The sequence below is a fragment of the Lissotriton vulgaris genome, chromosome 10, assembly GCF_964263255.1.
Source record: "Lissotriton vulgaris chromosome 10, aLisVul1.2, whole genome shotgun sequence".
NCBI lineage: Eukaryota > Metazoa > Chordata > Amphibia > Caudata > Salamandridae > Lissotriton > Lissotriton vulgaris.
In genome coordinates this window covers 99,412,946-99,425,998 of record NC_141698.1, presented here as the reverse complement: position 1 = coordinate 99,425,998, position 13,053 = coordinate 99,412,946, and the positions used below count along the sequence as shown (strand labels likewise).

The 13,053-nt window shown below is 43.7% G+C and overlaps 1 protein-coding gene across 1 annotated transcript in view; it reads left to right on the top strand.

Annotated features, from left to right (window-relative positions):
• Positions 1-2,231: 2,231 nt before the first annotated feature.
• The window catches only part of PSMG3 (proteasome assembly chaperone 3), a 63,694-nt gene continuing 52,872 nt past the window's right edge, over positions 2,232-13,053 (top strand). Inside the window, exon 1 of the mRNA XM_086940609.1 lies at positions 2,232-2,319. Coding sequence (XP_086796735.1) covers positions 2,269-2,319 — 51 coding nt within the window. The 5' untranslated portion in view covers positions 2,232-2,268. The remainder of the gene's footprint in view (positions 2,320-13,053) is intronic.

The window sequence follows — 13,053 nt, the reverse complement described above, 5'->3', positions numbered from 1 at the left end:
ACAGGGGGTGGTGATGGACAGAGTTTCTGAATTAAGCAGAATACTCTCACCCAGTCAAGAGATCAGGGCTTGATCCAACACCGTTTTTTAGCTCACTGCACCATCCCAGCTCAGAACCTGGCTATATGCAAATTAGTCTGTCCCTGGCCCAGTGCATCATGGGACCAGGGCAGACCAAACTACCAAGCCAATTCTTTCACTGGGAAGGAAACAAGCTTCCGGGGACCGGTTTCTTGCATTACAGCCGTCTTCGGCCCGGCTTGCTTGAATCCTGATGGTGCAATGAGCAAGGGACTCACGTCTGAGTATACCCTTACACGCTTATGGTGGACAAAATAATTAAACAACAGAGGGTGGTGATGCTAAAAAATGGTGTTGGATTAAGCCCTGATCTCTTGACTGGGTGAGAGTATTCTGCTTAATTCAGAAACTCTGTCCATCACCACTACCCCCTGTTGTTTAATAATGTATTCATTAGTGGCATGATTGTTGCAATTTGTTTGGCCACATTTTTTTGTTTGTCTGAATTATTTGATATAATTATGTTCCCACTTGTATGTTCTCTTTTACTGTTTACATTAAATGATCATGTTCATTAGGACAGAACAAATAGATGACATTGTATTTCTATTTTGTCTCAAAAGCCTTCTTGTTAGGGACCATAGTTCCTTAAAACAGTTCGCACCCAAGGTCCCTGTCCACCATTTGGGTTCCTTTGTCTTTTTATAATATGAATTTGGAATTAAGCACATCACTACTTCATTATACTATCCTAGAAGCAATGGCCTTGTAGAAAGGTTTGACTAAGTATTAAAAGAGAATTTGCAGTTGTCAGCAGTTAATGGACTTCTGTGGAAGCAGGAGATTAAGAACTTTTATTGGGCTGTCGATACCACACCCAATGATGATACTAAGGTCTCTGCTTTTGTGCTTTTGGAAGGCAGAGTACCGGGCTCTAAATTGAGGAGTGTGAATAGGAAAATGATTCCATTGGAGGATACCTTAAAGGCGGGTGGAAAGAGAAGGAAGGTTGCGCAAAATAAGAATATGAAGGTGAGATCTTGTGAGCTGGTAGTGAAAGAGAGTGATATGATAAGAACTAAAAAAAACTGAGCGGGAAGGGGAAAAGAAGATTTCCCAGTCCTGTGAGAATGAAGAAAGTAGAAAAATACATTGTGACATTGGAATATGCCAAATGCAAATTTGCTGTGGAAAGTGTAGATTATTTAGGGCACAAGTTGTTGGCACGTGGCGTGGAATCTAATTAACATTCAACTGCTTTAAGGACTACTTATGGGGGTGTTTACTTTTAATGTATGTAGCGTGGATTGGATGCCAATACATGCAAATAATACTTAAGTTAAATATTTATTCAAGAGCATCTTGTAGTACGGACCTTCCAAGCAAGGAGTTGCCCCTGGAGTGCTGTTCAGGTACTAAATAATAGCAATTATATGGTAGCCCCTCAGGGGTCTGGGCTCATGTATCACTGCACCTGCTGCACGAATGGTAGCTAAGCCCATGCCTCAGAACGAGAAAGTGGGCACACCGCAAGAACCAAACAAAATTCAAATTAATCATTATTGGATACGTCCGTCATGACACCGACAGTTGCAGGAATCGTCTCACGTTTCCATATCACCACCCCGAGCTAGCTAAGCATGCATACATGCCAATAGACCGATTCAGGCGGGACACTCCCCATTTTTTAAAGCCAAAATGGCTTTATTTTGTCTATCTCTAATCTGAAATTGCCTCACTATCACTAAGAGTAAATGGGAGAATTACATTCTCCAGATTATGTTTTTTTTTAAATCTGCCACTGAACTTTTCCGGTGCTAAAATGTTGGCATATAAGAACATGGGCTGCTAAAAGCAGCTGCACCCGCAACCACACCCACTATTCTAAATCGTGGGTAGCCGCAGCAGGGTCTTGCCACTGCCTGAACCAGCTGTCAACACTGGGTTCGGATTTACTGCCCGACCCTTAATTGACTCGACCAATATTTTATGCAAGTTAGATCAAAAACGCATTGAACCAGCGAACAGGCTTATTACGGGCCGTGCAGTATTTTGCACACCACAGGCCAATAAACACTTGGAATTCTGTACAGCGCACTATGATTGGCTACGTTTCAGCCAATATGCCAAGCCATAGCCACTCTATTTAATACTAGTCCCGCCCACTCCTATACAACTTCCGAAGACAGCGATTGCGATTGGTTGCCTAGTGACCCGGAAGTACTAACACAACTGCAAACTATTATTATGTTAAAGAAGCCAATCCCGGTTGTAAGGTTTAATACACGGACTGTCCATGTAAGTAGCAGACACGTGGCCACCTTAATGTTAGGGTGTTTGTGTCTCACCCTTCCTTAGATAATACTTTGTAAAACAGATGCCCCCTGCATCAAGATATGGGGAGGGTAGTGGAAGGGGGGTACTTTTGAGCCATTTTGAAAAGTTTATATAAATGGATTAAAAGTGCTTAAATTGTGTTATTGCATAATATGCAGCATTAGTGCTTGAAAAAGGACCCAATTTATGTGCCAATTTATTTTATGATTAATTGTGTTGATGCATTCCTTCCTTCACATCATGTGTGTTACATTACCTTTGTTATTTCGTATAATAGTGCCCTTTTAAGATTTTTCATCATATTCTGTTTGTTTTGTTTCCAGTTCTAAAGTGCACTGACGCCGCAGCTGAGGTTTAATTGATTCTATATAAAACAACGTAAATAAGTAAAATAAAGACTGCAGGTGCCCAGTGCTTAGCCCAGTCTGTAATTCAGATGAGCTTCTGTTATTTTATAATAAACGAGTACTTCAGCCAGTACAGCACTGTTGCTTGTCTGTATTAATAGCTCTGCGTTGACGGCCCTGTTTCCCCCGTTATTCCTCATTTATGACTAGTGCTTCTGTATGTCTTCTGTCTCTAGAAATTCGGGCATATATAGCACATCTTCACGTAATTCATTGTTAAGTTTCATAGCAAAAAATACAGGGTCTCGTGATTTAAAGAATATAACGCTAATTCCTCAACCCTGTACAGCCGACTTCACCCATCCACCTCTAGCTCCAAAGGTAGAAGCAGCAGTGTGCGATTTAATGCTGTGGGCATCACAGACATGACTGACAAGGAGTGCACTGCGGTGGCGTATGTGTAGAGGGAGTAAATTGTGATCATGTGGAGACGGTGTATTTTGTTTGTGGTGTTAGTATAATGCCCAATCCGCCATTGCAGATGATTGGGTATAAGTGTGGGGATTATGTTAAGTCTTTGATGATTGAGTGTGCCAGCGGTGACTCGACATATTTGGAAGCTTCCACTGGGCATCGAAGTTCAGTCACCCATGTTAATGTGTGCCATCAGAAGTATGAATGTGTATATTCCTCTGTTGGGTGATAGTTAATGTCCGAGTCTGAATATTCATGGTATTTGATAGGTGAGGCTAGATGACTACCACATACATGTATATATTTTATACATCGGTAGACATGCACATGTCCTTACAAACCAATGTATATCCATGGCCGTTGGTGAAAGCAAGATTTGTTGAGTGCCGTTATAGTTAGTTGTTGGCATATGTTGGCTTTGCCGCATGTACGTTAGTTTTGTCTTAATGTTTTCAATTGTTTAATAGTGTTTGGCGTGTCCTTGGAAAGATTGCTGTTGCTAGCACAATGATCATCAACTACAGGGAATATCTGTGGTGTGGAAGACGTATGGACCTTGTCCTGTCTAACATATACATTAGGATGTGACTTGTGTGGATCATGAAAATGGATGCATGCTTTAGTGAGCGCAACAATACACAACTGTTCTGTTTCTGATGTTTGCTGTGTTCTATCTACTATATGCAAGATGTTATGCATCTGGCATGTAATTAAAAATAACTTCTTCAGTGAGTACGGCCATACCTGACTACACGGCTCACCTGTTTTAAGTTGGTTGCTTGTGCAGCGTTGTGTCTAATATGTCCTGTTGGGATACTTTGTGTTTCCCAGCTGTTAGTTGTACTGGAAGCTTGTAGAGGCCAATGTAGAGGGAGAGATACAGAGCTTCACATTTCTCCTTACCCACTTGGAGTAGTTGGAAAGATCTATTGACGCATAGTGTTTTGACCTCTTTAGTAATTAAAGTGGTGAGTAAATTAATTTACCAGTTATAGATTACCTATGAATTTGTAGAAATTCTGCAGGCCTGGAACCTTTGACACATGTCAAATTCCCTCTACACTTTTTTTGATGTAGCACAACGAAGAAGCCCAGGTTAAGCATCCTAAATGCCACACTGGATTTGTGATAGTAGATGTCACGCTGGCACCCTTTCGACTCTGCACGTCACTTAATTCGCAGAATACCCCTATAGGTTATTGCAAGCACAGAAACACCAGAACAGGCAAGGCGGAAACCCTCTTCTGCTTCTGAACTCGGTGGTGTCTTATAGCTTTTGGTACTACCCTTCCCACAAGTATTGGTACAGATATAACAAATATATTTTTTACTCTCAAAGAAAACGGGGCCTATTGGAAATCTGATGGGCCTAGTAACTTTATTAAGTAACTCGAAATGAAGATCTCATTGCAGTGGATACATTTATAAAGACCTGGTGTATCTGGATTTTGTCATATGTGTGTGGAGCTAGGGACCAAACCAGTTCAGCTTGCTGGGAAGCGCCTGTGATGAAATGGGTGTAATCCACAGGGAGCGGTTCAGTTGTTATTAGACAATGTTTGAGAGGGCTTTCCAGAAGTAGTTTGTTAGGAACATGGATCTAACACGTATCAGATCTACCAAAGAAATGGCCTACAACGTTCAAAGCAAGATTATCAGTTCCTACAAAATATCACCTGCAAGATCCACCGGTATGTAATAAAAACATAGAGGCAGTTGCTTCAAAAACAGTATGCGAGACCCAGCAGGTGTCTTTTACAGGGAAAGTTGGTGAGGGCATGTCTGTGTTATATGACTGCAATATGCTTCATCTAATGTATGCTGGACTGTTATTTTATGTGTAAGTATTACATTTGCTTCTTTAGCGGTTACTTTGTAACTGTAGAACTCTTTTGCTGTAGATTTTCCCTGTTTGTGCGCTCCTATGAGTGATTTGTCTCACACGGATGGCAACCAGTAACCTACATGTTGGACACACGTCTCTGCCGTAGTTTCCTTAGCTCACTATTATGTCTCATTAGCATTGCTGGTGGTCTTCACATAGCATACAGATATCTGCAATTAGTTTCTGAGACTGATTATATCCTGTGTTCTTCCAAGGTACACATTCCTAATCCTGAGATATATTACACAGTTACACCCGGGGTATAGGTGACCTTAACCAATAGCAAAAAGAACAATTGATGGACAGAATGCCGAACAATGTCATACATTCACCCCAGTACAGATATCTGGGCCTAAACCCATCCTTTTTTGCTCACCATGCCATTCCAGTTTGGACCCAGCCATATGCAAATCAGTCTTGACCCTGCGCCCAGTGGGAACAGTCCAGGCCGAACTGCCAGGCCAGGTCCTCCCTGGACTGCAAACAAGCATCCTAGGATCGGTTTCAGGCTTTCAGCCAAGATAGCTTGACTCCAGTGGCATGGAGAGCAGGGGACCCATGTCTTGGCATACCCGTCTCACTCGTGGTGAGAAATGCAAAAAGAACAATTGATGGACAGAATGCATCGCCCATCCTAATTTGGGGGCATGTCCCTGTGGCGGTATCCAGGGTGCGGCACAATGGCCTAGGTGGATATGTGGCAGTGTCAGACACACTCGATGGGCAACCACTCTCACTGGTCTGTGTCTATGCCCCCCGCTAAACACTGAATCCCTAGTTCGTCTTGGTGACCTTATAGGTGGGGACCTTAATGGAGTGTGCAACACAGCTCTGGACTCCTATTCAATGTGCTTGTTGACTAGTCGCCAACTTAACCCTTGTATATAATTGTATATATGTATCATTCAATTTCACTGTACATTGCTTCATGCACTAAGCACTTTTCACCAATTGTCACATAATTTTCACTTGTGTTTGACTGTCTTTTCTATGAATCCAATGTCATCATTGAATGAAGTAATTCGGATGTAACATGATTACATTCTGATATAAAATCGTTGCAAATCACCCCTTGGCTATATGAAGTTTATCATTAGATTGCTTGAGTATTCATTTTCTCATTGTATATGTGTTTCAGAGAGTTTCTAAACGTTTAATTTGCACCTAATTCGCTCTTGAACTCAGAATTGAAAATTTTGGCCAAAATGTTGGCCACCTGCTTAGTGGGCGTTGTTACTCGACTGTTACACCCCTACCAGTCCGGGCTCATACACCAGCACGCTATCCGGCTTAATCTGCAAAGAGTTCATAACACAATTGCCTTAAGTGGGGCCCTGCATGGACATAGAGCCCTCCTATCTTTTGATTTCTGAAAAGCCTTCGATTCGGTAGACTTGGCATTTCAGTTCCCCCTCCTGTCCAGGATCAGCTTTCGGGGTGGGAGGGAGGGCAGAGTGCCTCGCATTGCTATTGGGAAAATCTGCTGACTGGCCCTGGAGAGCTGGTTGGCCACACCAGACATATTCCTTTACTACGGGGCAGTACATCTGTTGCTTGTGAATGATTGATGGTTTGCAAGCTATGCAGACCTGGCATATGCAGCAAAGGTGTGGCTGCTGGGCGATCAAGATCTTTCACACCTGCTGTATGGGTGGAGCTATTTCAGCGACTGCACATCTCCAATAGCACAAACTGTCTGAGATATATAAAATGTTGTTACGTAACGTACCGGACTCAATGGTGGGGGTTTGGACAGCATGGGAGGGAGACTTGGGCCCACAAAATAACAATGACTGGAGAGAGGCAGTGGAGGACCCCAGTGAGGCGATGATAGCATCCCAATTCCGTTTAATCCAACTAACTGTGCTCCACAGGGTGTACTATACTAGAGCCCGACTTCATAGAATGGGCCTTATCCTGACAGAAGACTGCCTATGATGCCGTGACCTGCAAGGGGAATTACCCCACCCATTCTGGTATTGGCTGGTGTTCTGGAGGAGCATGCTGCAGAAACTTGAGGGAGTGCTGGGATTGATGACTATTCCCTGGGATCTTAAACTTATTCTCCTTCACATTACCGACGACTTGGGAGGCATGCGCTACCAGCGGGCGCTTTTGTGACTGGGAATAATTATCGCCAAGAGAGATCTAGCCAGGGCCTGGAAGGAAGCAGAGGCCTCCATGGTAGAGGCATGGACCAAAGTATGGGGCTTGAACGTCCAATATACCTGTCACAGGGCTATCCCTAGAAATATTTTAAGATGTGGAAGGACTGGTCGGATGGTAGGGGGGTCCATTTGGAATCGCACAGAGACGGGCCCTGGGCGGCAGTTAGAACCAGCGATCTCAGAATGCAGTTACTTCTATTGTATGGTCTGTGAAGATGGGACATGTCTTGCTGTTTTTTTTGTGTTATGAGATACTGATGTATATGTATGCCTCACTTGGCGCACTGTTATTGCTTATTATGAAATCAATAAAATTGTTAACAAAAATTAAAGCACTTTTATCAGCATGATGCTTCTCTTGTCCGAGCCTAGCGCCCCCCCTCCTCTGGTATCAATTAAGGCCCACACACTGAAGTATGAAGACCTCTGGTGTAGGGGCTAAAAAAGAGCCCCTAGGGATCCCACAAGAATTGGGAGACAGTTTGGAGATATTTCCTTCAGTCACACCAATGTGAGGCTGATTGTATAGGAATGAGGTGAATCCCTTTAGGGCAGTAATCCTAATCCCGAACGCTGTACAAGTAGGGATAGCAGTTACTTGTAATCAGTTGTATTGAACACTACTGTGAGTTTGAGAACTAGGAGGCAGAAGTTGCCACCATCCATTATTCGATGGGCATCATCCAGAACTTTAGTGAGGTACTTTCTATGCCATAGCTCTTTCCGAACCTTGATGAACAAGTGGTAAGGAGGTTTCCTGTATTAATGTAGACTGTTGGCTGTAAAGCAACATATTTTTCCATAGCCTTGCATAGGGAGCGGAAATAGCTTGAATCCAACTGCAAGTTAGTTTTTTAGGTCTCGCGACCTATCGATGTGCGCAAGCGCATCGAGCGGAGCGAGAATTCATGTGGCGAAAACATCTTCAGACCAAAGGGCTTTCAGCCCCGCGGTTTTCATGAAGTTCACGTGAACATGCACGCGCATCGCATGCAAGCCCAGCCCAGCCTCTCTCATTCCCAGGCTCTCCCGCCCCCATCCGGCATCAGGCTTCCCCTCCCCTAGCAGCACTCCTCCCACACCAGCACCTCCCCCCCTCCCACACCAGCCTGCCTCCGCTCGCTCGCATTCCCGCCACCCCCACCATTTGCCAGCATACACTCTCCAAGTGCTTCGCACACGGCCATCTGTTCCCCAGCTCCAGCACCTCCCCTCTCTCTCCTGGCACTCAGCCTTACTTGAAGGGGCTTCGGTTACTCCCCTGCTTCGTACCATCCCCTCTGTCTCCAAATGCACCTCTTTCACCGACTCCTTTCTCTTCTCCTCTCTCCACCCGCCCCCCTCCCCCCATCCCACCCCTTCAAACCACCTCACCCTCCTCTAATTCCATTACCCGACTGGCCTCTGTCACAGCTCCCCCTTGCCTTCTCTCTCTTTGTTCTCTAATCACTCTCCCTTAACCACTCCCTTCTTTCATCCATCCTTCTTGTTTTTTCTTTCCTCTCCTCTCCCACATCACCGATTTTCTTCCTTCTTTGTTCCTTTCTTCACATTCCTTCTTTATTTTTCTTTCATTATTTTTTCTTTCCTCTCCCCCCCCACATCACCGATTTTCATCCTTCTTTGTTCCTTTCTTCACATTCCTTCTTTATTTCTTTCCTTCCTTTTGTTTCTTTCTATTTTAGTTCTCAATTGTTATTCATCTCTGCTTCTTTCTTTCTCATTTTTTCTTTTCCTTTTTATTCCACCCCTATCTCTTTCCTTTTCCATCTGCCTTACCCGGCTAGCGGGCCCCTCATCCGTCACATGCTGCCCTGTCACCCCTGCCTCTGCTCCGTGCAGATTTTACCCCTGCGTTCCGTCTCTCATGGCCCGTGATGCTGTGATGCGTCCCTGACTCACTCTCAGACTTCACAGAGACGGTTAGGTTTCTTTGATTGTAAAGGGGATTGTTGGGGGGCGGGGTGTTTGCAGATGACAGAGGCGTTTACACTGCCGTCTAGTGAAATAGATGGCTTGCACGCCATGTCAAATCTCCCATTCGGCTCCGCGGTCCCTTTATAATCTTACATTTCCGATATGTGGCAGTCTTCTCTCATTCTGCCTGCATTGCTCTTAGGTCTCTTGGAGTGGCGCTACTGCTACAGCAAGAGGTTTGCTTGAGGGGCAGGAACGTGGCGGGACTGGGAGATGATGCTGGTTTTACTCCTGACTACCGAGGTTCAACAAAAATCTTTACATTTTTGGCAGATCGCCTCATTTGCTCGTGCATGTAAACGTGAATGTAACATGCATGTTTGCCAATTGCACGATCACCTCTGGAGCTTCTTGGCGCTGAATAACAGGTTTACTGTTACCCGCCGCAGTGATACTCATTTTATGTTTCATGTAAATATGTCATTTAAAAGCACTTGTATTTTTTACTGTCCCAATCACGCGTACACCCCTCCGTTTTGTGTAATCTAATTCACAGCACTGCGCTGCGCCAGATATACAGGGACGTGTCTGTAGAGCTCTGTTTGTCACTGCAACAAGATCTACGCTGTGTCGGTCAGGGGGTTTGCTGCAGAGGCAGTCTTCTGAGGAACTGCCTCAGTTGTGTGATCCTGGGCAACTCGCTCTGTATCACTGCGTTCAGATCGGCATTCATCAAAGTGAAGCAAACCAAAACCAGTGCCTACCATTGTGTGAAAATAGGACAGTGTGTAATCTTATTTCAAGCATAAGTCATACATCTAAGGATGCGCTCACAATCCCTAATTTATCACAAATTCAACACCCTGCAAGCGGAATGTGTCAATTTGTGTGCGTGTGAATTCGAGATCCTACATTTTTTAATTAAATAGTGGAAAGTATGAGGTCCTAGAACAATGCCCTCGAGGGACCCCTCTGCCACACCCTGAAAACGCCCATTATTATATGTGCACACATGTTGGTTCTATGAGAGCAGTTACTTCACAGCCTAAAGGCCCCACTCCATGTGACATCCCTTTTATGCACCATATGAACATGACCTGCACTTGCTTAATTCTTAGATGTTTGTATTTAGCCCCTATGCAGACGGTTGAGGCGATGAGGAAGGTCACGTGCCCAGTAGAAGGCCCAAGATCGTGAAGATATGTTGTCTTTTATTCTGAACCCTCTCAGATGTATGCATGACCTTAACATATGCATGTTCTTTCATATGCCTGGCCCTAAGATGTCCTCAGACATGCCTGACCATAACATACTGTGAACAGAATATGAATGTACTTACATATTTACTCAGAGATATCAGATGTTCTTGGGTGGTGTGCCTGCATGTACGCAAGAGCGTGTGTTGCTTTGACTAAAAAAAAAAAAAAAAACCACTGGCGTTGCCAATAGGTCTCGCAGTAGGAAAGTTGGAGCTAATGGTTTTGTAAATGACAAAGCCCTTTATGTTTTTAAAATGAAAACAAAAATAAAAGGCATTGTTATTTGCAATTTTAATAGCTCCAACTTTCCTACTGCGAGACCTATTGGCAACGCCAGTGCTTGTTTTCTTTTCTTTCTTTAGCAGGGGGGTGATTTGAGCGCATTTTATAAAGTCAGGAAATTGTCTTTGGCTAAGAGATGCATTCATGATTTTTCATCAGGGATCAACAAAGTAGGAAAAAATCCTTGATGATCATAGCTGATATTGTATCATAGTAGGTAGCAGGAGGATTTAGAATTAATGATAATGGCATGGGTATGGATTTAGAATGAATGATATTGGTATGGTCTTCTGTATTGACTAGTTTGAAGAAATATTTGACGTCTTGTGTGCTCTGTGGAGGTGTTTGCTGCTGCAAGAGGCATGGATGTGGAGAATTTTTGAGAAATAAAGTATCCAGAAATTGTTAAGATTTGTTTGCTGTGTGGTCGGATGATCAGGCATGGATGAAATGCAAAAAGAACAATTGATGGACGGAATGCTACACAATGTCAAACATTCACCCCAGTACAGAGATCTCACCCTAAATCCATCGTTGTGTGCTCCCCATGCCATTCCAGTTCAGACCCAGCCATATGCAAATAAGTCTTGACCCTCTTCCCCATGGGAACAGTCCAGCCCGAACTGCCAGGCCAGCTCCTTCCTGGACTGGAAAGAATCATCCTGGGACTGGTTTTGAGGCATCACCCCACATCAGCTAGGCTAGCTTGAATCCAGTGACAAGGAGAGCACCGGAACCATATCTGGGCATACCCATCCGACTCAGGGTGATCAATGCAAAAAGAACAATTGATGGACCGAATGCTGCACAATATCAAACATTCACCCGGAGATCTGGGCCTAAATCCATTGTTTTTTTTGTTCCCCGTGCCATTCCAGTTCAGAATCAGTCTTAACCCTGTTCACCATGGGAACAGTCCAGCTCGAACAGCCAGGCCAGGTCCTCCCTGGACTGGAAACAAGCATCCTGGGAACGGTTTCGGGCATCACCTCTCATCAGCAGGCTAGCTTTAATCCAGTGGCATAGAGAGCACAGGAATTGAACATTGTTCTGGCTGATTTGTGGGCTATCGATTTGAGGGCTGATGTAGTTGGAATTGAAAAAAACATCTGTTTTGTCCAGCGAAATGCTATGGTTGTAGTGTTGGCTCTACACTTAGGGGAGGGTGAAACTATCCATTTGTTTTTTAGCTTATGAATTTATCATCTTTTGTTGTTAAGTCAGAGGAAACCTATGGTGGGTCTTTGAGGTAGTTGCTACAGCTTCATTGGAGCAACTGTGTCAGCTGCTTGAGTGCTGAGGTTGTTGTATGGACTGATCCAGCGCTCCTACTAAAATTCTGCATTAATGATGTCACTATCTACCACCAAACTTACCAATCAATACCAGGCCCATAAGAATAACAGAGCAGCTGAATCATGAGGCGAATGGATCTGATATGTTGTTCATAAACTAACTACAATAAACAAGACCAGCTTGTCATTTTAAAAGTTTATTTAAACATATTCAGGAAAACTTAGGTTTTGGAACTTTATTAAGCAAGCATTAGAAAAAGTCATAAGAGTTTTATTCAGCATTTATAAAGAGAGCTTAATTCAAGAAAATATTATTTATTAGCAGAAATAAGTGAAAAAGACCATTTCCAAACCCTAACTAACTCTCTGTCTCTACCCTCATCACCTGAAAACAAAGTCTTTAAAAAGTCACCTTTCCTCACATGTAATCATCGGACAGCAGAACACGTCCCTCTGGAATCAAGAAGCGTAAGCCAAAAATCTGCTCCTAGAGCCTATTCTTATACCCTAAAACTATGCTTAAACTAACTATTTTCACATTCCAACAGCTGAATTCTGGCTCCCCATTGGCTGAACCACCTCACGCCACAGTAAACTGTGACATCTTCCACCTCAAGTCCAGGCTTTTACACAAAGCCATTGTTCATGCACAGAGTCCTGGCAGCACTTCCTTAGGCTGCTACATTTTGTAGCAAAAGATCGTTCGTGTAGTGCACAAAAATGCCGCGACTCACATCCTGGCCTTGAGCCTGTCCGTTCTGAGCTTCTCGTGGCACATTAGCAAACCTTTCCACAGAGAGCCTTTTGCAGTTCTTTTCAAACCTTTTCACAATAAAAGTTCATAGGCTTCTCATCCTTTTCAAAATAAGTTTTTCTCATGTGGCTTTTCAACAGCAGGCCTCTTTTCAGAAAGCATCAATTTTCTGCGCCACTTTTGCTTGCGTCACTGCGCCACTTTTAGCTCACATCACTTTCCAGAAAACTATTATTTAAACAAACACAAAGCAATAATTAATTTAGGTAATGAAAGTCATTCTGTTTCCAACCTACATAGCTAATGTTAACCCA